This window comes from Ruditapes philippinarum, unplaced genomic scaffold (genome assembly GCF_026571515.1).
Source record: "Ruditapes philippinarum isolate M1 unplaced genomic scaffold, ASM2657151v2 ctg2751_1_1_1_1, whole genome shotgun sequence".
In the NCBI taxonomy this organism is placed as follows: domain Eukaryota; kingdom Metazoa; phylum Mollusca; class Bivalvia; order Venerida; family Veneridae; genus Ruditapes; species Ruditapes philippinarum.
Window position 1 is genome coordinate 78,825 of NW_026864691.1, and position 27,600 is coordinate 106,424.

Genomic DNA, 27,600 nt, shown 5'->3' on the forward strand with positions numbered 1-27,600 from the left:
GCCGGGTGCTATAATTGTACACATATACGATTGTTATTTGTATTTGACTATGCACATGTCACAATAATAAATAATTTACTTACTTACTTACTTTATATATTTGATTACTTTTATGGTATGACTAAACAATAATTATGCCGTTTTCTGATAGCATGTATTACCAATTAAAATATGTTTACTAGTTTTGTTTTAAACAGTCTCACGCAATAATATTTTCAATTTTAATATGTACTGTAAATTTTATGAATAGTATAGCTTACCTTTGAGATAATTTTGTAGAGCTTATGTTTTATAAATATGACAAAAAACAAGAAATAGTAACTGGGCTGTTCATATAAAATATTTAAAACAAACTACCTTTACTTATTCAAACAATTTTCCTGTAAGACGGTCTTGTTTTAAAAAATATATCTTTATATAAAGTTTGTTAATTTAAGTCTATGTTAAACAAGTCTATCTCTATCTTGTTGGCATTTCTATTCATTGCTGACATGTGATAGAGTTTAAGTGGCGATGTGACCTCAATATTTGTTAATAATTATGTACCCATAATTACTCTTTTTCAGTTGCACAATGTAAACAATGCTCTGTTACTAAAATTAAATGAATTTATAAGTCTATTTTGAGGGTTCGTCACTTATCTGATAATATCTGTAAAACATTTTCGCGAATATGTCTCATTTTGACATTTTCATTAATTCGCATTATTTTTTTTAATTTTAAAAACATAAATCCCGAAAACCCTTGCCCTTTTGTACAAATTTCTATACAGTTTATTTGAAACTGGCATCCATCCATAAGTTAAAGAAGAAAGACAATTGATATAACCTGTTTAATTGAATCCAACTATCAAGACACTCGAACATTTTTTTATTATTCGCAAATTTATAATCATGTATGTACAATTGTGTGAAATTGAACAATGCATTGCGTTGGTTGATGAACTAATACCACAGTAAACGTACACATTGTCATCCTCCGAATGTATCAACATTTGGTTATGAAGACAGTTGCTTGAAGTAATGGTAGATGTACACCAAACATCAAAATAACAAACAAAATCGGTTTACGGTTAAGAACCTTGGTCGCTGCATTTTTTCCAGTTGTAATTTATGCATATTATAATTTCCAAGTCAGGTTCTTGAACAATTTTGTAATTATGCTTTGGACAAAAAATGGAAGTTTAATAAAGGAATATTTTTCAATAACAGAAACAATGATATTATTTCCCGCCTCTGTATTTTCCTGGTACTGTTAGTGTTAATATTTCTATTAAGAATATTAGGTTTATCATTTGCATAGTACGATAGTTGTCCTGCTGGAAGAAAATAATTATATATTTAATGGGTAGCCTATATCTGATACATGCCTATCTGCAAAATACAAAACTCCTATTTATCTCATCAGGCGTAAGCGACCTTCTTAGATTTTCATTTATAAAAATTGAATGCTTACATAAACGCTGCTGAATTATAAATAGTAATCAAGAGCACAGAGAGCACATGTGAACTCAGTAAACATGCTGTCATACTCTTGATGTTGGAAGTTCAGGAAGTCCTCGTTCTTTATATGTCTTTATAGTGTACAAATGAACTATACCCTTCCATGACAATATCACAAACACTATAAACTTTATTTGGTTGGAACCTTTTTTTCCTGCTCAACTTATTGCCGAGTCTGTCATCGGAGAAAACAGTGGTCCTTATCAAATATTTAGAAGTAAATTTACAATGTAAATACACGAATGAATAATACAAGATGTGTCACAGTATATATCAGTGCGTTATAATATAAACGTAGAATAATTTGTCAAAGAATAAATAATTAGTCATTATATTCATTATAAGTTATCAGGTCCTATGCTTTCGGTTTTTTTGACTTTTTGACAATTTTGATTGACGCAGCATATCAATTATCTGATATTTTAACATCGTTTCACCATCCTGACTCATTATCTCCACATCTCTTCTATACACAGAACTACCACTCATCCTTCTCGTCATTACACGAAACAAATATCGTCGAATCCTTTCCGATGCATTGACTGGAACCTTTTCTTTAGGCTCATCTTCCTCTGAATTATTTTCATTGTTATCCTCTTCTATCATACTGCCTATCTCTTGTAAGGTTTCTATGACCGAAAGCCGCCGTCGTAGGTTTGCCGATGGTTTTCTTTTATTCGGAGCACGCTTTGAGCTGAATTTGAAAGATTAATAATGACCAACACATTTATTTAATCTCCCTTATAGCTAAGCTAGCTAAAACTATTATACTTTTACATGTATTTCTTTCAATTTGATTATTCTTCAGAAGAATGTATCCTAGATGACTGACTTTTCTAATGTAATAAAAAAAACAGTTTTGTCTTCCTTGAAAAAAACAACACTCATTTCACTCCATTGATGTATTTTGAATGAAAGACTTATCTAATAAGGCATGTGTTGGTACCAATTGTCTACTTACAGTAAAAGATCAAATGTTCGCATCCATTGATAAGGCGTATCCTGATAAGGCGTATCCTTAACAAATCAAATATTTTTCAATGGCAATAACGTATTAATTGCACAGTAGCAATTCTGATCATGATATAAATAGTTTGTACCTGAAATCTACAAATCCTTTTGCGTCTATGTTCAGCCGTTTTACGAGTATTTCTGAACATTTGTCACTCAGTGGATTCTTCAATATCTAAAAACAAACAAATGGTATATCTTGATTATTCCAGTTACAGTGCAACTTCTGTACAACAGGTTCAATTCTCCCCAATGTATAATAACTTTAATGTCTCTAGAGCAGTACCTCTCAGCAACAACCAAATATCTGTCTCCAAACGTGTGTTACTCTGCACAGGTGACACGGTATTTTATGTTTTTTCAATCGGAATCAAGACAAAGGCTTTCTATAAATTCGTAAAAAAATGTCATTGCGGAAAAATGCAGATATTTGTAACTTAGATACTACATTCTAATCGATATTTACTCATATTGGAAACATTTGAAATAATATCTTAAAAACTCTCGTATCTAATAAGTATCTGACTTCCAAGATTGTTCAAAAAATTATATCGTTTCGTATCAAAAATCAACGTCATTGTGTGAGGCAGTGTACCCATATAGGTATTCAGATAATTATCTGCAAATTTTTTTTATGAAATGTGAGCATTATAGGGTCATTCATGGCTTTATTGATCCTAATTACGCATATGGGAGGTTGCATGGACACATCTTCATAATTATTATCTATGAATCAATTATGTGCACTTCTAAATAATAGCATACATTTTATCAGACGTGCTATCATTTTTGAACTGAATTGATTATTCATTGTAAACAATTTGAAATGCCTTCTTGACACATGTTTCTGGAGATAAGTAACTTGTTTTATTACCTTTAGTGAATTGACCATATCATCGGGCGTTAAACCACAACGGAGTTCATCGGATATACCTGTAAAATTCAAACAAGCATACATCGTATACCCGTAGAAAAAATATTTCGTCAGTCAGTCTTTATGTAGCAAATGATTAACATTGAAACGTTCAGGAAATATTTTTCATTCTTTTATGCATTTTGCAAAAGAAAACAATGATACTTTATAATGACCTATAAGACGGAACAATTATAAATTACCTATAAGTAATTTCACAATGTTCACACCAAGCACGTAGCTAAGTTCTTCTAGGACATGCCAAGAATCTTCCTTCAGAAGCAAGCCTTCATCATTGTCTTGAATCGACATATCATGTCCTCGTAGTTTACCATGATGAACTGTCAGTTCCCGGGTACTCCTTAATTCATCAAGGACTGCCAGAAAGTTCTCGTCAACACATATCTCCTGTAATCAGCTAGCGAAGTTTAGATTCTTACATCAAGAGTTATAAATTTTTACAAATGAATTAGCAAAACAAGTGTGTAGCTTAAAATGCTGCATTAAAATAAGTTCAAGAAAGACGAATACATAGGAAATACAAGGTTGATATCGCAATGGAGATCCGGTGAGCAAGAAAGTGTATTTTAGCGAGCTTTATAATCTTCACTATAAACTGACCATCGCTGAATAAGATAATAAATTTACTACAATTTGTAATCAGTAACTGCAGCTATATGATATCTAAATCAACCATGAATATACATGTATAATGTAATGGTAAAAATATCAATTATATGAAATCAGTTGAGTATATTGATCCTACATTAAACCAAAATTCAACGTCGGTTATTCGTAAAACAGATACATGTTGTGTACAAGAGTTCGTGTATAGGTTAAATCTTTTTTAGATACAGTATCTATGAAATTATTAGTTACATCCCTTATATAATGTCACTTTGATTAAACTTTATCTTTCTAGTTTCAATGAATTAACACAGATTCTGGTAGATTCACTTCAAACATCTAAAAGTAATAATTTAGATTTGTTTTGCATATGGATTTCTTTGGCTGATATTGGCTCAGATTAGTTGCGTAATTTAACATGGTTACCAGAAGCGAAACAGGTTGGACTGACCAAATTATATTGTTTCATGTGTTGTAAGGCAAACATGGGATACCCTCGGTTACTTGTGCGTACATGTTTACCTGGGATGAAATTTTTATAATTATTAAAATTATTAAACAAGTTTAAGGGAAATCAAAAAGGGTTTGGTATATTGAGGGTGTGTATTTAGAAATAGCCTGCCACAGTCATTCTATAGAGTACCTAAGTAGATTGTACATCTTTAGGTAAGCTTACGGAGCTTAAAAATAATTAAATAAAAATTGTTTGCAAAGTATTTATGTTACATTAAATTTCTTTGAAAGTTTTTTATTCTTATTTTATTTCTGATTTCATACTTACTTTTAAGTATAATATTAAGATAATTCTTCAATGAAAAAGCTGTCAAAGATGCCAACAAAAAAGCAAATCATAATGAACAATACTCCAGAAAAAATAATATAAAAATAATGGACATAGCTGAAGATAGAAATGAAAATATCCAAATATTGACAGATAAAGTAATAAACCTTCTGCAACAAAAAGATGTCAAACTCGAGAAAGAAGAAATAGCAGCTATCCACAGACTACCTTCAAGGAATCACAAAATAAGACCTGTCTTAATAAACACTATCAACAATGATGCCAAGTCCAAAATAATGAGGAAAAGGAAAACCATGAAAGACTCAGGACACAAGTTGGTAGATGATGTAACAACATTAAACTCTGGTTTAATAAAACCGTTTACTGTTGCACCCTTCAATAAAAAGTGCATGGTTCTTTAATGGATCTGTCTATGGACTAAACTGAAATGGATGAAAGAATAAAATTTGACTTGTATGACAATATTAATGAAGTGATAAAAACTTTCAGAGAAAAGAAGACCCATGTAAAAGACAACATCTACAAGATAAATGTATCATAGACAGGACGAAGAGAACAGATGAAAATATATATGTAATTATAGACTAAAATATAATGATTTTCTTTTTTTTCAGTTGTTTCAAAAAAATTAATGTGTCCCAGCAATTAAAAGACAATTAATTAAAAAGTTAAAATGTACATATTTCTAGATTATTTTTCAAATAAATTCTTATGTTGATATAAGCAAAAATGGCTACATTTAAGTAGCTTTTTAATATATTATATTCTTAACTAAGTGATTTTCTAAGCAGGTGATAGTTAATACTTAATAACATGCTATACCTATATACATGTAAATTATTTAGTTATTTATAGAATATTGGAAAATTGTATTATCATATAAGGCCATTTCATGCTATAAATGATCAATCCTATTTGCCAAGTAATGCTTAAAATAGATTTGTGGATTGAAAACCTTGACAATTAATAAATTCTTGTATAATATACGTTATACGTATAAAAATTTTCTATATTTTTAAATACAATAATTGTTATTTTGATCTGGCAATAGGTATATTTATTAGATAAATGGTCTATATCTTAAATAAAGTACTTGTTATTTTGAACTGGTAATTATATATTCATAAAACTTGTGAGTGAAATATGGATGAAATAAACACTTTATTTTCATCTTTTCGAAATAGAAATCTTATTTGATTCATTATCATATGATATTTGTGTGTATTCATGTATCACTTTTAATGATACTGTAAAGAATTCCAATTTCTCTATCTACAAAAAAACCTGTCCAGTAAGTATTTAGTTTTGCTGCTGGTTAACATCTATCCCTCGCCTTTATCGGGAGGGAGTTTTACTTTCAGTGGGATGGTTAGACTCACTGGGTAAAATATGGTATACAATATCCTGTGAGGTTGCCAGTAGTAATTCTATTACTGCTATGATAGAGAAATACTTGACTTATTACTTATAACATTATTTTTTGTCTAATATTTACTCTAAGTTTCATATTACACTTTATGTTACCATGATCACATGATGTTATAATTGTTTTATTTATCTATTTGCATAACAAAGTCTAAATAAAACATATTTTCTGTTCTATATAATTTACAGAAAATTCAGTTTGTTAAATTGTTTATGAATAAAATATTTGTTTCTGTTTTTCATTTGTTTACTTGTGAATACCACAATACACCACTAAGAAAATGAATCACATGTTTATGAGAAAATCTTTGATATCCTCTAATTTATTCATTTAGAAATAACAATGAAAAAGAATGTTTCAATTTTTGATATAATTAGATGAAACATAAACATATTATGCATCTTCTACAAAAAAAATTTCTTCGATAAGTAAATTTTACTTGTTTATTGGCAAAATGTATTTCTTTCTTTATATACAAGCACATTTTTTTATATTTTTGAGGTCAATATGTTATTTAGAAGTGTTTCTCTGGGTTCATGTACATATTGTATTTACTTTACTTAAGTGTAGCTATGTATATTGTAGATATAGTGTTGAATGTATTATTGTAAATAGTAGTTATGAGTAGTCTTAATATTTTCTCTTACAATTGTCGAGGTTTACACGATAGTATCAAGAGAAAAGATGTTTTAGATTTATTTCAGTCAAAAAAGCTGATATTCTCTGCCTACAGGAAACACATTTTATAAAAAGAAATTGAAAAGAAAAATTTATTCTGAATGGAATGGTTTATGTTTTTACAGCCATGGTAGGTCTAATGCCAAAGGTGCGGCTATTTTATGCAGAAAAGGTTAAGATATAAAAAATAATTCTGTTAAAACTGATGATTCAGGAAATTTCATAATTTTACAAATAATGCTTGATTCTATAAATTTCACATTAGTTAATATTTATGCGCCAAACATAGACAGTCCTAGTTTCTTTAAAAACATTTTTGATACTTTAGATTCTTTTGATGATAATGACTCTCTAATTATTTTGTGGAGATTACAAACCTTGTTCAAAATCCTGACGTAGATTATTATAATTATAAATCAAAAAAACAATAATGTAAAGGCAAGAAAATTTTTTAATAAGTATTATTGAAGAAAAAGACCTTATTGATCCTTTAGAGAACTGCATGGTAATATGAAAAAATATACATGGAGACGAACCAACCCTATACAACAAGGTAGACTAGATTTTTTTCTTATATCAAATAGTTTATATCAGTATGTACGAAAATGTGATATTGACATTAGTTATAAATCTGACCATTCAATAATATATTTAGATTTTTGTTTTAGTTCTGTAAGTCATGAAAAGGTTTATGGAAATTTAATAATGCTCTGTTATATGACATTGAATTCCTTGATATTATAAATAAAAAAATAGATGAAGTAAAAATTACAATATTGTTTACCAGTTATACAATATAGACTATGTTTTAGACCCAAAAAACAAAGATGTAAATTTTGTTATAAATGATGAACTTTTTTTAGAAACTCTTTTGATGGAAATAAGAGGTAAAACTATATCTTACAGCTCTTATAAGGTCAAAGAAAGAAAAATAATTATGAAAAAAAAGTTTAATTGAAGAAATTATTCTTATAGAGCAAAACCTGACAATTGAAAATAAAGACAAACTTTTACACTTACAGAATGAATTGACTGAATTAAGAAATAGAAAAATAAGAGGTGCTATGATAAGGTCAAGGTCACAATGGATTGAATCTGGAAAAAGCCTACTAGTTTATTTTTAAACTTAGAAAAAACACATTGTTCAGCATAAAATTATTCCTTTTCTAGAACTTGATGATGGATCCTTTATATATGATCAAAAAGATATTCTTACAAAGACATGTAGTTATTATGAAAATTTATATAGAAATGTTGATATAACTGAAGAATCTAAGATTGATATGGAATTAGAAAATTGTAATGTTACCAAGTTGTCTCAAAATGAAGCATTGAATCTTGAAGGTCTACTTTCATATGATGAAGTTTCTTTTACATAAAAACATGAAAAATGATAAAAGCCCAGGTTGTGACGGATTTACAGCAAATTTTTTAAAATATTTTGGAATAGAATTGGACATTTTGTTGTAAAAAGCTATAAACTTTGCTTATACTGTTAATTCTTTTTTCTAGAAATCAAAAGCTAGGAACAATAACATGCATTCCAAAAGAAAAAAACCAAAAACAATTTTTTAAAAAATTGGAGACCAATAACTTTATTAAATGTAGTTTATAAATTAGCTTCAGGTTCCATAGCAAATAGACTTAAACTTGTTTTAGATATTTTAGTTTCAAAGGATCAGACAGGATTTGTTAAAAATAGATATATTGGTGAGAACACTCGATTATTGTATGATATTATGAAATATACTGAGGATAATGATATACCAGGTTTAGTAATAATGATAGATTTTGAAAAAGCATTTGATACGTTATCATTTACATTTATAGAGAAATGTCTAGAACTTTTTCAATTTGGTCCTATGTTTAAAAAAATGGATATCTTTATTTTTATATAATACTGAAACTTGTGTTATTTTAAATGGATTTTTATCAAAGTTTTTTCAAAGTTAAACGAGGTTGTAGACAAAGGTGACCCTATTTCACCTTATATCTTCATCTTATGTGCAGAGATTTTAGCAATAAAAATAAGACAATGTAAAGATGTTAAAGGTATATAATATAGATGGGGAGGAATATAAAATTACACAATTTGCTGATGATACTTCACTTTTGCTAGATGGATCAGAAAATTCCCCTTAAATACTGTTTTAAAGTTATTAAACACGTTTTCAGAAAATTTCAGGATTGAAAGTAAATTTTGATAAAACTAAAGTTATTTGGATAGGCTGCTCTTAAAATACAGTACAAGATCTATTAAGACTAAAAATGGAAACTGACATGGGGTGATACACAGTTTAAATTGTTAGGTTTGATATATTTGATGTTGATTTAGAAAAAATGATAGAGTTAAATTTTAATGAAAAACTTCACAAAAAAAGTTAAAAATAGTATAGGATACTGGAAAAAAAGAATGTTAACACCTATAGGAAAAATAACTGTTGTTAAGTCATTACTCCTTCCTTTATTCACTCATTGCTTTACAAGTTTACCAACACCTAATTCAGCATTTTGAAAAACACTTTATGACTTATTTTATAAATTTATATGGGAAGGTAAAGCAAAGATAAAGCAATCAGTAGTTATTAAAAACATATCAGGAAGGTGGTCTAAATATGATTGATATTGATAGTTATATACATTCTGTAAAGATAAAATGGTTTAAAAAGGTATGTTAGTAATAGTAACAGTAAATGTTATAAGCTAGTGATGGCTTTATTCAATATTGATAAAGTGTTTAGCACAGGTAAATTGTTTTGTTAAATTGACAATTGATAAAATTAAAAATGCTTTTTGGATAGATGTTTTTAAAAAGCTTATATGAATTTTTACAGATAAACTTTGTATAGACAGTTTAGAACAAGTGTTACAAATGCCATTGTTTTACAATCATAAACTTGTTAGCAGGAAATAGATACTTTTATATCAAAATTTTCTATGAAAAAGGAATCAGATTTGTTAATGATATTATTAATCCCCAAAGGCGATTTTTGTAGATTTAACTTACTTAGAGCAGGTGACACAAAAACAAGTAAATTTTTTACAATATCATAGTTTGAAAAAAGCAATATTATTATAATACACAAAAGCTTAACATTTCTATTTGTAAAGATTTTATTAATGTTCAATACCCAATTATGGAGTTGTTATATAAAACCTATTTTAATTACACAAAATATCAAAAAGAAATATGTTTATGAAATTCTAGTTAGAAATCAAGAGTGTACCAACATGTCAGAAAAATGGAACTCATTTTTACAAATTTTGATATAATTGGAATTTAATATATAGTTATGTATTTAAATGTACCAAAGATTTCCTATATTCAGTGGTTTCAGACAAGAATAATTCATAGAACTTAGCAAACCAACTCACTTTTATTCAAAATGAAAATTGTCAATAGTAAAATGTGTATTTTTTGCAAATTGCCAAGAGGAAACTCTGTTGCATTATTTTGGGAATGTCCAAAAATTCAATTGTTATTTTCAATATCTGAAAGACAAGATAGATAATTTGATGATAATTTTAATTTGTAAATCATTTATTTTTAGGTTCTGAAGTTAATGATTTTAAATATGATATTTTGTTTTTAGAATTAAAAAGATATATTTATTTGTCAAAGAGAAAAATCGTGTTACCTACAATACCTGGTTTTAGAAATAGTCCTTAAAATTGTTGGCGTGGAATATTTACAAAAATACAAAATATGACCAAACATGTTAAATGAAAGGATGGCAAAAATTGGGTAAGAACTGTTAATAAACTAATAGGGGCCTACACTAAATCAATTTACCCCAAACCAATATTCTTTGTTTGTTTTGAAGCTGTTGCATAATACATTATCATACATAATTGTTATAACATATTATATGAAAATTTGATTGAATGTTTGAATATAATGTATATTATAATTATTAAAAAAATATTATTATAGATGATGATTTAAGAATATTATGTAGATATCATGTAAGGTATCAGAGGGATGACCCCGACCCTCTCATACCTATTACGCGGGGTAAATAAACGGGGTTACCCAGTGGGGCCTCAAAAAAAAAAAAAAAAAAAAAAAAAAAAGATAATTTTTCAATCAGTTATATATTGCTCTGATAGTTTTTGAATACATTACTATAATCTAGTCTGTTTTACTGTGCTATTATTTTAATTATCTCATGCATAGTCTTGTAATAATAATCTAATCTGTGATATATACAATGCAATATGCATTTACATGCCCTTTTATGATGTGCCATCAATTTCACAATTGATTAAGTGAGGCTCTATCTCTCCTTTTTGTGTTTTCCTTTGTATTGAACTGCCTAACATGGTTCATACATGTATGCTCATGTTTGTTTTGATTAAACCATGTTTGTAAATATTTTATATGCGGAAATTAATGTTAGTTAGTCTTACAGATTCTTTAAACAATCACAACATATAGATTAATATTTAAATAAACATCAACAATAAATATCTTCAAATTGCAAAAGATTTCTAGCTTAAAAGTTTATTATTTAGGAATATACAAAATGATCGGTACTCACACTTAAATCTAAACATGTTATACCACTGCTTGGATTATCTTGCAGGAACCTCAAAACAACTATTGCATCTTCGTGTGTTAAAGGATTCTTCTTTATCTATAAACGTAAGAGTATCGCATAATGTTCAAACATGTCTCATTGTACCTTTAAAGCTTGCATGCCTCCAGATGAGTCAAAAAAAATTTTTTTTAAATAAACTTGAGAAAAATTAAGATTAAAAGAAAAGTAAAATATTATTTGCGATTAATGAGTGATTTTGCAGTATTTAACATTATATTCCAACGTTGGGACAAACATATTAAGTTTTTTTTCATATTTTGACCTCTTTTGGGTAATTTACATGGATTGAAAGTGTCACTTACAAAGAGCAAATTACTTTCTTTATTCATTTCACAATATTTTACTTTGAAAAACGTTTTCAAAATTTTCATAAAAATTAGCATATGTTTTAAAGCATGTTGCTTAAACCCTTAAAAATCTCATAATTTAAAATCTTAATACATTTACACTGTATCCTAATTAAAATTATTCTCAAAATAAAGATTTGTTTAGATCATGTCGCCTCTACTACCCTTTAGAATAATTTTGCCATATTTACACGACGAATTATATTTAACTGTAACTTCCAACAGGTAAATTCATATGTTTTTAATTGGTCAGACTGATTTGATATTGCTACCTATAGATGTCTCAACTTGAGTCAAACTTACGTGTAGTGTTTTAAGTGTCGTATTTTTCCTCAGACTGGTACAAAGTTTGTCTAGACATGCTCTATTTATCCTGTTATCACTGATATTCAGTTCTGTTAAAGTGTTATTCTTCTCTAAAGCTTTGCCTAGTGCCGTGATTCCTTCCATATGAAGTCCGTTCCAAGACAGATCCAATGAGGTTATGCTTGTATTTTTCTGTTAACGGAAAAGAAACAAGATCAGTGCAACAAATGACATCCATTAAAAGTGTTGGCTAAATAAGACTGCTTGCATAATCGTATTTTTATAAAGAATACAGACATAAGGTTGTGAACAGAAAACATAAATACAAACACTCAAACCTAGTTCATAATCTAGAAAAAATGACCACAGAAAGCATTTGTCAAATAAATATTTAATAAGTTAATTTTTTTTTTAATAAAAACAAACGTATTTGAGTTTTATCTTTTCTTTGCATAATTAACATAATTGAGTATAAGAATAATGAGTATGGACCTACAACAAGAGCCTCTGCAACTTTGATTGCTCCTCTACGATGTAATTTGTTCCAACTGAGGTCGAGATGCTGTATTGTATCACTCCACACTGTGAAAGTCAGAAATGTTAATACTGGTTGCATTTTAGATATGATAATATTTCTCGTGTTGAGTTTGAAAATGTATAATACCGGTATTCAATTTAGATATTTAAAAAAAATCACATTTCATTGAGTTAGTTCGATCTACATATATATTGTAAGGATCTGACATTCTAGCATAATTTTGAAATGTACTTACAACAGAACTTATAATGAAATCCAAGTGACATTGTGAAATCCTATAGCTTATTCATAATATGTTGACTTCTACAAGATAAAGATTCACTTACCTGATTGATCTGAAGGAACCCTGTATTAACACTTATTGAATTTGCAATTTAAGCTGATAGAAATGTTAAACTTACCTTATTGTATAGCAGAAAACTGATTTTCTCTTTACATTTTCTGTGTAGCAGACGTCCAATGACAGACATCTTTGAAATCTGTCACTTCATATTTTATATTGAAGATTTCTTATTGCTAATATCAATTTCAGTCAAATTCAATTCAAGAACTTAATTTATGTAAAGTTTATGATTGATTAAGGTCAGAAATCCTTAAGTATTCACTACATGTTTCTGTATATTAATGATTTTCGTATGTAGATTTTATATGAGATTTCAATATGGCCGCCATTGAAATCCAAGATTTCAGATTCAGAAATCCGGCCGTCTGTCCATTGGAGGATTTCCGGATTTCTGTTGTTTCATTGGTGGATTTCAAACATCGAACCTTATAAAAGTCGGAATCCAACCAATGTTGTCACTTCGGTCTTGACCTCCAAGTAATGTAAATAAAGTTGTAAAACCGCCAAAGTTCAAATTCAGTAAACATCTTACAAACGACATTGTTATCCAACCTTGTAAGTTTGTATGTATTTAAATCCAATATTAGTAACTCACTAGACACTGTTGTTGCCGAAATACTTGTTATAAACTTAGAAAACTGTATAAGAATTGTATTTATTTTCCCCATCCTGACATGCGTTTACAATGGTGTCAGAAGTAATGGGATGGTCTAAATTATCTCATAAACACAAACAAGATACAAATTCATGTTCAAGAAGATTTATTGTAAATATAGACACGCACAGAAAAATTTCTGAAATAATCAATAATATCAAGATGACCAGTATTTAATACAAGAATGAATGATACTGAGACAAACATCAAATTATGTTTAATACATAAAAGCCGCCGTTCAATAACAATTCAGAACCAACTGGACATATATAATATCAATTAATCTTCAAATTCAAATAAACATATATGAAACATATTAATCAAAGCAACTCTATTTCAAATACATGCAAGCTAAAACATATGCATAAAAAAAAAATTAAGCTAAACATTTCAAAAATTAAGGGTGGGCGGGAGTGGTTGAAAAAATTTCAAATTTTCACTGAACAAAGACGTGTCTATCAAAACTGTAAGGAAAAAACCGCGAGAAGACTATATAAAGCTGTACGCGTAGTGATATACAAATCAGTGAAGCAGAAAAATATTAACCAATGAAAAATTATGTAACATTCAATAATTAGAAGATTTTGTAAGTAAACAAAATGCTATAAATTATCTCATAAACACAAACAAGATACAAATTCATGTTCAAGAAGATTTATTGTAAATATAGACACGCACAGAAAAATTTCTGAAATAATCAATAATATCAAGATGACCAGTATTTAATACAAGAATGAATGATACTGAGACAAACATCAAATTATGTTTAATACATAAAAGCCGCCAACTCCCGCCAAAATAAACAAAATAAAGCAAAAAAAAAAAAAAAAAAAAATAAATAAATAAAAGCAAAAAGCAAACAAAAAGCAAACAAACAAAAAGGCAAAGCAACCAAGCAGAAACTGAAATAAATTTCACTTACATATCTTCTATTACACAAGATTCAGTCATAAATACACATGTAATCTTCCTTTACACAAGATTCATACAGGCAAAACTGCAATTATGAAAAAAAAGAAATTATAACAAGGAAAAAGATACATATATACGTACACATTCGAATTAACATACAAATATATCACATACATACATTGCACATATATAAATATACATTCAAATTTACATACAATATATCACATATACACATTGCTCATATATACATATACAAGTACATTCAAATTTATATCCAAATATAACAAATATACACATTGCACATATATACATATACAAGTACATTCAAATTTATATCCAAATATAACAAATATACACATTGCACATATATACATATTAAAGTTGATATACAAATAAACCACATCTACACATTGCACAAGAAAAACTAAATAAAGAAAGCATCAGAAACTGTCACCACAAAGTCAGTTCTCATAAGTAGCGTCACATACCACTACTATATGTCACTAATCTTCAAAGGAATAAGATACTTCCTTTAAGAAGAAAGACAAACAGTCTGATGTTTCTAGTCTTTATTAAACAGTGCAATGATTTATCATGATGTGAAAAGACTATCATCAACATAATAAAATTTCTTATCAATAAAAACAAACCTAATGTTTAAGAAGATGAGCCACTGTATTAAATAAAAAATAAACGAAGGCGACGAGTTACCTTCAATGTTAAGATGCAAACCACCATCACGAACTGCAAATAAATCCCTCAGAGGCTTACCAAATTTAAAGAAGGGACGAAATGAACAAATGAATTGAACTTTACGTTCCAAACATTTCTGTTTCAAAAGAAAATTAATTCTCTTAACCTTTGAACCAGTTAAAACATGATCCACTGGTCTAGGTAAAATACTCGAGATGATAATATGAGTAGAAGACTTTGCTCTAATAACTGAAATCAAATTATTAAACAAACTTAAAATCTCCTCTTCAGAAAAACGGTTGATATCATTTGTACCAACATGTATAATTGTAAAGGGTTTGGAGACTAAAACAGGATCATTTTCAATCTTGGAAGTTAATCTGGAGATATTAATACCAGGAAATGGATGAACCTTCGTCAAACGAATATCTGTCACATGTTTGGCTATTGAGTCAGACAAGATGTAGACTTGAGGACCTGTAATAATAATAATTGACCATCATAAAAATTGTTGAAACATATTTCTCATAATTTTAGCTTTATCTGACCAGTTTAATTCTAAATAACATTTATACGAATCCGACTTCCAATCCCCCATTAATTGAATATGCTCGGGGGGAATGTCTGACTTAAAGGCCAATGTAGTAAACCCTCGACGAAAGGAATGTGTTGAAAAATTCGAAGGATTAAGACCTATATTTTCAATACAAGATCTTAATTTGCGCTGAAACATATGATATGTGATACAAGTTCCATTAGGAAGTGTGAACAGGGCTCCTTTGAAATGATTAATTTTCAACTTCATAACCTCTTCAAATGCTGAAACAGGACATAACCGGTGATCTCTAAATTTGAGGAGAGGACTGACTACCTCCCTTTCACCAAATTGAATAGTTTTAGTCCAGTGGAAGGAAACCAAAATATACTCTCCAAAATATTGAACATTTTCTAATTTCAAATATTTGCCATACTCAATATCAGATTTTGAAGTAGGAACTAAATTCGACTTTCTAGCAACTAAGAAAAAGGCAAATAGAAATAAACACCAAAATACTTTATTTGCTTGATCTGAAAAATCTAAATTATCAAAAATTTTTAAAAGAATATCTATAGTAATCGGTTCTGCCTTTTTAACTGCATGTGGATTTAATCTGGATAAACCCCGCAAAGTTAAATTTAATAAATAATTATTGATATGATCCACACTAAAACCTAAACAAAAATGTAAAGTTCTAACTCCACTAATATAATTTCTAATACTGTTGACTGACTTGAAGGATCTACTTAAAAACTGTGCATACAACTGAAGAGTATTGGTTGAAGCTGGTAAATAAGAAAAATTGAAAAATAAACAAAACAAAATAAAACTTTCCCATTGAATACGTAAATTTCTATTAGTTCCACAAGCAAAGGCAGAAGATGTTGAAATCTTTAAATCTTGCTTTAATTGCTTAAATTCCATATCTGAAAGGTAAAATTAAATTCCCAGTCATGTAGAAATTCAAAATTACTGTTTTCAACAAAATATTCCTGTAAACTTTCATTTTTAACTCGACTATAAAATTCATTTTTAAAAGAATCATTTAAATGCTATCTGGAAAGACAATCAGCCAACCTATTCTCCTCACTTTTCAAATGAACAGTCAACTGCTTTAATTTGAATTTCATTTAATTGATGTTATAAAGCAAATTTCCCTCAAACATTGTTGTAAGAAAATATTTCTAGCCTTGCCAGAATTAATAACTATACAAACTGCTAAGTTATCACAATAAATGACAATCTTTCTTTTACTCATAAATGAAGCCCATAACTTTAAACAAACAACTAAAGTCAGCATTTCTAGACAAGTAATACTCAATTGTTTTTCTAATATAAATTTAGGGAATTCACTATGAAAGAACTTCTCCTGACAGATACCCCCACAACCAGATAAGCAGCTATCTGAACTAAAAACATAATCTATCTCAGACCATTCTCCATAATCAATTAAAGAAACACCATTATATAATGGTAAAAATCTGTCCCACCATAGTAAATCTTTCTTGACCTCTGAGGGAATAGTGAAAACCTTGTCATTATCACTATAACAATCTCTTAACCAGTTAAGCAGTCTATTAACAAAAATACGGCTAGACCTGACACAAGCCCCTATAAAATTAAGTTTACCAAGTAACTTTTGTACCTCTTTTAAAGAAGCTGAATCTTTGTTTAACCAAGATTTTATTAATAATTTATCTCTATAAGCCTATCCTTTGTAATTTCCATAACCATATTTTTAGTATCAAATGCAATACCTAAAAATATCATATAGTCAGAAGGAGGACTAGCTTTTTCAACCGCCTCGTCAATCCCACTTTTAATAAATAACTGCCTAAGAAGTGTGAAAGCAAACATAGACATTTCGTTCCTTTCAACACCTGCAAAATCATCTAGATAATTCAATACGGCTAACCCACAATTGTGCATCATAAAAGAAAAGGCATTAGTGACCCTTTGACAAATGTGAGCAGAAGACCTTAATCCCATAGGTAAAACAGTGTCGAAAAATAAATGTTTCTTCCATTTAAACCCTACTAAGTTATAACTGGAAGGACAAATACTTATTTGTCTGTAAGCCCGATGCAAATCTAATTTGTACATTAAACAACCAGGACCTTTAGTCTTTATTAAAGCAATAAAATCATCTATTTTAGGATATATCAATTCAACCTTTTTTCCTAAATAAAATTCTTTAGAAACAAATTGGTTAATACTGTTGCCATTCTTTGGAAAACTAAGATCCAGAATAACTCTACGTTCACATGGTGTTGATTTGGGAACTGAATTTAAAGGGGAAATAACCATACCCTCTTCAAAAGGACATTTATTAAACGGACCTATAATAGCATCGTAAGAAGCTTCCTTTTTGAGATATTTTTCAATATCATAAGGAAAAGCTCTCGCGCCTGAATGGTTTTTTATATTTCTAGGTGTTAATAACCTTGATTCTTGACTAATATCGTCAAACTCTAATTCAATAGGAAAACCATATCTAAGTAGATCACACACTAATAAATCACTGTAACCATTTAACATGGTTTTCATAAATTCTATATCAATCTTAGTGTTAACTGGAATTTGACAACCCTCATAATTATACAATTTTGATGATTTTACATATTTATGAATTTCAATTTTTTCAGTGGAAGTGGTAACCAACTCTTGTTTAAAATTTATGCACACTGAACATTTTCTTGTATGCTGACAAAAACACTTTGTTTGAATTTTATTGGTAGGTTCAAAAACACAAAATTTGGGTAAAAATAAGTTCACTGCATCATTTTCTTTTTTATCTATGGAACAAGATATGAAATTTTCTTTGTTCTGTCAAGAAGCATGTGGACATGCAGTTGAACATTCAGGGTGATTTAATTCTTTTTTATCAGTTTGCCAACAAGTAGCGCAAATGTGCTTTGCGAAACGAGTTTTGCCTTTGATAACAGTAACATGGGAAGATTTTTGTGAACATTTGTTTCTTTGGTATTTAGAACAAAACCAAACTCTAGTGTCATCTGATGAAGGAAAGTTTTCCTGTGAAAAATTAAAATTTGATCTGGGTCTGAACTGACCTGATTCCCCTGTAACATTTCTAGTTTTAATCCTATACCTAGATAAAACAGTGGATTCAACATACAGGAAATCATCTCCCCAGACAATGTGACCTAATTCAATCTCACGTAAAACTGCTGCGTATAAAGACTTGATTGCAACAAATTCGTAAGAACTACTTAAATACATTAATTTTTTCAACAACTCTAATCTACCTTTTCTTTCTTTATTGGTTGTTATATCAGAAGAAATAATCTCAAGTTCTCCAGCAATAAACAGATTGAACTCAATATTATCAAAAGTGACATTTTTACTCACAAAATCAAACCTTAAATTTGAATGTGGATATCTTTGTTCATTCACAACATAATCACTTGATTTTGCATTTATACCAGATCTTTTATTATGGTTATGCTTTTTATTTTTCTTCAAATAATTTTTGGTGCACTTGTTATCTTCAATGATGTCTTCATCTTCCGATGTGGATACAAGTTGAGATTCATATGAATCAGAACTGTCAGAGTTTGAAGATTCGTTCAATCCTAATTTCAACAATTCTTTTTTTGCTTTTTTCTTCAAAGAAGACATTTGTCGCAATGAGTCAATAGTCAAAGAGTTAATACCTGTTTTTTCTGATGAAATCTCAGTGGACGATGGGTTACCGAAGCTTGCTGCCAATTTGGGCTTCGATTTTCCCGACGCTATCGTTGATTTTGGTCGAACTATCGCACCATCCGAACTCCCTTCACCTAACGAATGTTGTAAAGTTTCGATATAACTCTCCCTTTCCTGCACCTGCTTTCTCAATATCTCCAACTCCCGCCGTTCTTGTAAACGAGATTGGACCTTGTCCAATTCCTGCAACCTATGCATCAATTTCAGTTTTTCTGTTTTTCCCGACTCTTCGTCAAGATCGCTAGGAGGCTTAACCGGTGTCGATAATAAATTATCCGTCGTGGAATTTACATTTGTTGTCATTTTTCCCGCTGAGAGGTTCCCGATGGGGTTTTGAACTGATGAAATTTCAGTTCCTGTATTTTTACCAGCAGATTGGTGTTTAACCTTGATAGTTTCAGGTTTGACAATTGAAGGAGAACTAGTTCCATCTTCATGTAACACTTTGTAATTCATGACTTTATCTTTATTTCTGTCAGATTTACGATCTGCCATATTTAACAAATAAAATAACAAAATGTTCTTCAAAAAACACAGAATAAAGTGTTCCTCTAAAGACACTTCACATCGGCACAAATATAGTTCCTTCAAATGTTACATTTTAAATTCAAATTTTCAAACTAAAATCAAAATGAAGATCAAATCCAAGATGGCCACAGTAAAGACCGTTGAAAAAATTTCAAATTTTCACTGAACAAAGACGTGTCTATCAAAACTGAAAAAATTTCAAATTTTCACTGAACAAAGACGTGTCTATCAAAACTGTAAGGAAAAAACCGCGAGAAGACTATATAAAGCTGTACGCGTAGTGATATACAAATCAGTGAAGCAGAAAAATATTAACCAATGAAAAATTATGTAACATTCAATAATTAGAAGATTTTGTAAGTAAACAAAATGCTATAAATTATTTACCATCCTATAAAACGGACCAGTCAAGTGCATCTCATCCATCCATCCATCCAAAAAAAAATAACATATCAACTGGTGAAGAAAATTTTATTTTGTGAGAAACATACAAATGAACTGACAACAACATTATTTTATTCCTTGAATAAACTGTACTTGTATATCTATTACTGACAGTAAATAGGGATTTAAACAGTATAGTACATTGGATTAACATAAATTATGGGAGACTCTTCAGATTCTGAAATAGAATTTTGTCAGAATAATAACAACAGAGCTTTGAATGATGAAAGGCAAGGTGATGAAGCGCCACATCTTCATATTGAAACTGAAAGAGCTGATTCTCCATTGGATGAGTATGACACAAATGATGAAGAGCCGCTTGCAGGTCAGGACCGAAGTCCCCCTTCAAGGGGTAGACCATCAAAGTGGACGAAACACTATGACAGACATAATGGACTTTCAAGAAAAATGTTGCCAAGAGGACCAAATATTAAACTTAAATCATTTAGTGGAGATGAAAATTTTGAAGAATTCATAGATCATTTTGAAATAAATGCTGAATTAGGATGCTGGGACTTACATAGCATGAATTTAGCCTTAAGGTCCTGTCTGACGGGAAGAGCCCAAGTTTTCATTTCAAGACTTCCTACTGACATTAAATCAAGCTATCGCAACCTGGTTGAGGCCTTGCGAAATAGATTTACCAACAAGTATGATCAACCAGTGTGGGTATCTTCTCTGAAAGCAAGAAAACGAGGTCAAACAGAATCTATTGCGTCTTTTGCAGATGCTCTCTCCGAACTTGCACGCAAAGCATATTCTGATCTGAGTTACAATGCACAGGAGCGAATGGCTTTAGATCAATTGTACAATAACCTGTGTCCTGAGCTTCAGTATAAGTGCATCGAAAAAAACTGTAGTACTATAGATCATGCTGTCAGCATTATACAAACGTATGAAAGTGTTTTGGGTTACAAGTAGCAAACTCACATTCCCATGGCATCATTGACCAAGACATTTAATGAAAAAATGTGAAAACAACTGATATAGAAAATCAGAGACTTAATATTTTAGATTGTAATATCCAACAATGGACAGGTACACATTCAGATAATTGTTCTGCTTTTTAAGTTATTGTATCCGAAAAAGTACAAACATCAATGTGGGTTATGGTAGAGGTACCAAACAAAAACTTTATGTTGCCAGTTTATTTTTTTTAAATCTAATTACAAAGAAAATTCTCTTCAAACAGTAGATAGTGTTGTGTTAAAGGACTCGTCATGCACTCAAGCGAATGGAACAAACTATATGGACCATCATGTGGTAATCAAACAAAATAGTGACTTTGGAACTTGCACTTCAATAGGTGACCTATATATATTTTTAGAATTGGAAAAGTAAGCATGGTAGCCTGTAAACCTAATACATGCATATCTCAGATGGGCACAACAAAAGAAAGAATACCTACTATGCTAAAAGTGTATTAAGAATGACCATAGATAACAACACCTTTCACGGATGATAAAATTAATTTTGGAGGAATGGAAAGCGGGACACGGTAATGCTGGCCTGATCACCCAGGGATTACGATGAGATGACAATTGTGACTTCATTAGGATGATGTCACGTGTGTTAATGGCCATGAGAGTCTGGTCTTAACGTGTGTGATTCTATAATGTGAAGCTGCTGTATTCTATGGGAAACTTAATGACTGGTAGACATTGGGTTAGAAAAACAGTATCCAGAATAAGGAGATTATCAGAAATTTGTCCAATGCTTTAAAATGGACTAGGAGATATAAAGTATTCAATCTAAAGCAATTATGTATGAATGTAACTATGCTGTATGTTACAAGTATACATATTTAATGCTTCCAAACAAACCACTACCACGTGAGTATCATCCATCTAGGTTACTATTGGAAACATCTTTGAAGCTTAAAGAAATAGTCAAAACTTGGAAAGACACATACATACATGCAGCATCACACTCTAAAGAATTGGAAGATATATTGAAACAAATTGCTGATGTTAAAATTCGCATCTGAATAAAACCTTGACATATTGGCGTCTAATTAAGATGATCTGAAGTATCAACACCTAGGAATTGAATAATATAATTAAGCATGACATAAAAACTAAAATAAGACTGAGGACATTTACATTATCTGATTAAATAACCTTTTCATATAATATATATACATAAAGTAATAATAATTACAGAACAGCAGATGTTTTAACTAACTGTGAAATAAATCATAAATATTTTGTGGTCTAGCACCTATTTCGGACAGTATAAAAAGTTCAGGGAATATCAGTCTTAAAGACTTAGGGAGGGGGTGTGTAAGGATCTGACATTCTAGCATCATTTTGAAATGTACTTACAACAGAACTTATAATGAAATCCAAGTGACATTGTGAAATCCTATAGCTTATTCATAATTTGTTGACTTCTACAAGATAAAGATTCACTTACCTGATTGATCTGAAGGAACCCTGTATTAACACTTATTGAATTTGCAATTTAAGCTGATAGAAATGTTAAACTTACCTTATTGTATAGCAGAAAACTGATTTTCTCTTTACATTTTCTGTGTAGCAGACGTCCAATGACAGACATCTTTGAAATCTGTCACTTCATATTTTATATTGAAGATTTCTTATTGCTAATATCAATTTCAGTCAAATTCAATTCAAGAACTTAATTTATGTAAAGTTTATGATTGATTAAGGTCAGAAATCCTTAAGTATTCACTACATGTTTCTGTATATTAATGATTTTCGTATGTAGATTTTATATGAGATTTCAATATGGCCGCCATTGAAATCCAAGATTTCAGATTCAGAAATCCGGCCGTCTGTCCATTGGAGGATTTCCGGATTTCTGTTGTTTCATTGGTGGATTTCAAACATCGAACCTTATAAAAGTCGGAATCCAACCAATGTTGTCACTTCGGTCTTGACCTCCAAGTAATGTAAATAAAGTTGTAAAACCGCCAAAGTTCAAATTCAGTAAACATCTTACAAACGACATTGTTATCCAACCTTGTAAGTTTGTATGTATTTAAATCCAATATTAGTAACTCACTAGACACTGTTGTTGCCGAAATACTTGTTATAAACTTAGAAAACTGTATAAGAATTGTATTTATTTTCCCCATCCTGACATGCGTTTACAATATCTATATGCAAGATCGTTTAGCTTTTTAATATCTTGCCTTATTGCGCTTATTGTGTTACCATTGATTTGGTTTTCACGATAGAAGATTTCAATGAAGCAAGTACACAAATGTACTAAGAAGTTTGGTTCTTTTTTTTTCATGACATTGTACCCGAGAATATTCTTAACAATGCCATTATTAGGAAAACGAATCGATTGATATATATTCTAAAGTAGTTAGACTGTTTAAGTCGCAATTATATAAATCCAGTCGGAAACACGGAGGAATATAAACTATATTGTTGGCATAATTTCTTTTACATATACAAAATTGTCGAATACGCTGTACTTACATAATGCATCTCCAATTAGTTTGCCACCTTCGTCTCTTAACTCGTTATGTGACAAGATCAAGATCTTTAAATTATTAGTGTCCTAGAATAAAGATCAATAAATTAGAACTGAGACTAAAATCTGGCTATGCTACAATAGCAAACAACATTTTTAAGCATCAGTTACAAGTTATTGTAGAATGCTTGCCAGATAATTGAAAAATGAAATAAAAAAGAGACAAACGTGTGCAAACTGATATTATATATAATCATAAATACAGTACTAGTATACGTCGGAGGCTATCATAAAAAAAGTCCCAAAGAAAATGCAGAAGTGCACATTTGAAATACCTCTATAATCGGACGAACAGCTTCTGCTTGCATGTCTCCAAGACCATTGTCTAAAACATACAATTAATGTTATACATCTATATGTGAATGAATTTATTATTCGTAACATGAAAAATTTACATATCCGTTTTCTCAAGTAAAGGGAAACTACCAATCTTTTCACACTCTACAATGCTGTGATGTGTTACCTCTTCTAACACAACGGATACACATGCACATGTATTACTATGTATGACTTATAAGGGGGCATGTATGGATTTTTTACCTTTCCTTACTAGATAAGTTTGCACAAAATCGGACTTTGCTAATTAACAAACCTTTTTAAAATTAACAAGATTGCATTTTTTCCGTGAAATTGTTCCTATTTCTCTGAAAATGATGTTATAATGGCTGAATAGACACGTTTCCAAGATAGCCACATCAACTTGTCTGTCAAGAAAATTATCTTATCTAATGTGATACATGATGTGACTAGACTTTGTTCCCACATCTTGTTACAATAGTAAGTTTATGTATTCATTTTGGGCCGGATGCCTTAAAACTAACTTTGAATTAAATTAAACATAATATGCTATTTCAAAATAAATAGCTTTAAATATAGCAGAATATGTACATTAATTAATACTTGCTACTAACCTGATATATCCAAGGATTCTAGTGAATCGGTTTTCTTTATGGCATCAGCGAGAATACGTACACCTTCTTCTCCTAATGCGTTACTTGAAACATTCTGGAAATAAAGAAAAAAATAATATTATATTATCATAATTATACTTTTGTATAGAAGTCTATACAATCTACTTTTAGAACTAACTTGTGTTAATTAATGTCTTACTTGTTCATGTGTAACCCGGGCTCAAGATACGCTTCTCATTTTGTTTTACTTGTGGTGAAGTTCTAAATCTGCTAAGTTGAACATCTAAACTGCTGCGTTATTGCTTGTGATTATGTCTAACTGAAGTCTTAGTTTTGTCATACAATGCAACTTGTTTTCACAATTACCATTAACGATGTTTATATTATAAATGTATTAATAAAAGTAAGAAAGCAAAATAAACTATAGTATCAAAAACACCACTCGTATTTAAGGAATGTCTTTGTCAACAATGAACTTTTTATTGCTTTTTTTTTAATCTAAATTTGTTGTAAGTCAAAACTGAATGATTACAATAAGTCTTGACTTACTAGATGTTTAAGAAAGTTGTTTTCTGATATAAGTTCAGCCAGATATCTTGCCCCGTCAGGTCCCAGGTTATTGTCTGTAACATCTAAAGTGTGCACATTTAACGTCTCCTTTAAACAAATATAAAAAAGAAAATTCAAATTTTTCTCTTTTATTTTGTCCATCTAATCAAAGAATACAAAATAGAATATAATTCAATAAAATTCGGCTTTCTTGAACAAATAATATAATTTGTGAACACTCACAGATAAATTAATAGAAAAAAAACATAAACAGTGTACAGTATGTTACCCTTCTGCATTATAAAGGTTTGGAAACATGATAGGTCTCGACCCATATTAAAACATATTTGATTTGTATGATTAGTGTTTGGGTTTATATTTGATTAATATACATGAAATTTAATTGGTTTTCTTTCATTTAATTGGTTTCAAACCCGTGCTCTAGGTTGAGAATGGATGAGAAGTTCTAGAGTGTGAATGTTCAAAGGAACATTCACTTTATTAGTTTAAAGACAAAAGAAAGTTAAACGCCTACCACTAAAGCAATCGCACAGGCCTTCATACCGATTGGGCCAAGACGTTGCCTCTTCAGAACTATTGTATCGTTTAGCAAATGCTTGTAGAAGAATGACGAATGAGGAATTTGAAATCGTTTACAAGCTTTCAGATACAGTTCCTGTGTATAGGTTCCAGGTGTATGCACGAGGTGAGGATATCTTGGCGGTTCCTCGGGCTCTTCACCTACCAAATATATATGAGCCGCATCACGACAAAACCAACATAGTGCGTTTGCGACCAGCATTGATCCAATCCAACCTGCGCATCCACGCAGTCTGATCAGGATCCATGCTGTTCGCTTACAAACTCTATTACAAGTAGAGAAACTGATAGCGAACAGCATGGATTCTGATCAGACTGCGCGGATGCACAGGCTGGTCTGGATCCATGCTGGTCGCAAACGCACTATGTTGGTTTTGTCGTGACGCGGCTCATTTATAGCGATTACATCATGTTTAAAAGATAGAATAGTAACCTATGTTTATATAATATTTAAAAACAAATGCATCAAGTTAAAAAAAAGTCTGCTTTAAGATATTTTTTTAAATCATTTGTCTCACAGACCAATTTTCTAAAATGATTGATTGCCGGGTCACGTAATTATGCATAATACACAAGTTTTTCGCTTGAATGATTTTTGGTTGAGTAATTGCCCTTGAATAAAATATGTGTGTTTTTGTGTACCGAACTTATAACAGAGTTTAAAATCGAGAAATTTCGCCTTTTCCGTATGTCATTATCTTAAGGCTATCGGTTAGTTGACAATATAAATATTGTTTCTAGTCTTCTTTGTGATTATTTGATCTAAAACACACGGAATAAGTTAACCTCTTATACATAGTTGTTATAACATTCAATCTGTGAATATAATGTACATTTGTAAATCTTAAACATAATTTGTTGAAGTGGTCTTAAAAGATGCTTGTGATGAACTTACCATCAAAGTCATAGTTTTCTTTGAAAAAGTTTTCATTCTCATGTAAATCATTTAAATAGCTCATTTGAGAACTCCGTCCATCACTGTCTAATGTCATCGCCGAATCTGTATGCTTCCGCCTTCGATGGATTGTTGCTCCCGGTGTTGTGGAGTGTGATCGCCGTGATGCGGCGGGATATATGCTACTGCGATAATGTAGTGCCAGGCAATATGGACTCTCAGCATTATTTCGTTTGATCAACTTCCAAACGTCAAACTTAAATAAAAGACATGGTAATTTTGTGTTTCAATATTTGCGTCTAGTAATTGCAAGAGATGCATTCATGTTTTAAGAAATGACATTTTCTCGATAACCACATAGAATCAGTGTTACATTCACTTGGTTTATCTTGTCGACTTTTTTTATAAGGGATAAGCTTACAGAAATAAATGGATTTATTTCACACATTCTGAAATGTAACTAATGAGCTTCCATGGTTTGCACCATTTGTTATCCAAATATTAACCATTTTTGGATCCAATCTTATCAATAAACCATCGTTTTTCAT

General features: G+C 30.1%; 2 protein-coding genes across 2 annotated transcripts; both read right to left on the reverse strand.

The window, feature by feature from the left end:
• Positions 1-865: 865 nt before the first annotated feature.
• Positions 866-27,336, reverse strand: LOC132726516 (leucine-rich repeat-containing protein 74A-like). Its single transcript, XM_060711844.1, has 13 exons — positions 27,053-27,336; positions 26,093-26,298; positions 25,558-25,665; positions 25,009-25,102; positions 24,373-24,422; positions 24,043-24,124; positions 12,710-12,795; positions 12,211-12,405; positions 11,501-11,596; positions 3,630-3,834; positions 3,388-3,446; positions 2,603-2,688; positions 866-2,196 (listed from the first exon to the last, which is right to left on the reverse strand). Exons 1-13 carry the CDS (start codon positions 27,147-27,149, stop codon positions 1,851-1,853), a joined length of 1,710 nt encoding a protein of 569 aa, XP_060567827.1. The 5' UTR covers positions 27,150-27,336; the 3' UTR covers positions 866-1,850.
• On the reverse strand, positions 14,733-20,333 carry LOC132726519 (uncharacterized). Its single transcript, XM_060711851.1, has 3 exons — positions 19,567-20,333; positions 15,373-15,831; positions 14,733-14,746 (listed from the first exon to the last, which is right to left on the reverse strand). Exons 1-3 carry the CDS (start codon positions 20,111-20,113, stop codon positions 14,733-14,735), a joined length of 1,020 nt encoding a protein of 339 aa, XP_060567834.1. The 5' UTR covers positions 20,114-20,333.
• Positions 27,337-27,600: the final 264 nt, after the last annotated feature.

Bases quoted from the DNA above. Each gene is read 5' to 3' on its own strand.
- LOC132726519 (XM_060711851.1), bottom strand. From the start codon at position 20,113: ATGGCAGATCGTAAATCTGACAGAAATAAAGATAAAGTCATGAATTAC. The intron at 15,832-19,566 runs GTATTAACTCTT...TTATTATTACAG, and splicing joins GATTTCATCAGAAAAAACAG to GTCCTCAAGTCTACATCTTG.
- LOC132726516 (XM_060711844.1), bottom strand. From the start codon at position 27,149: ATGACATTAGACAGTGATGGACGGAGTTCTCAAATGAGCTATTTAAAT. The intron at 24,125-24,372 runs GTATTTCAAATG...TCTTTATTCTAG, and splicing joins CTGTTCGTCCGATTATAGAG to GACACTAATAATTTAAAGAT. The intron at 3,835-11,500 runs GTGAGTACCGAT...AGCTGATTACAG, and splicing joins TAACATGTTTAGATTTAAGT to GAGATATGTGTTGACGAGAA.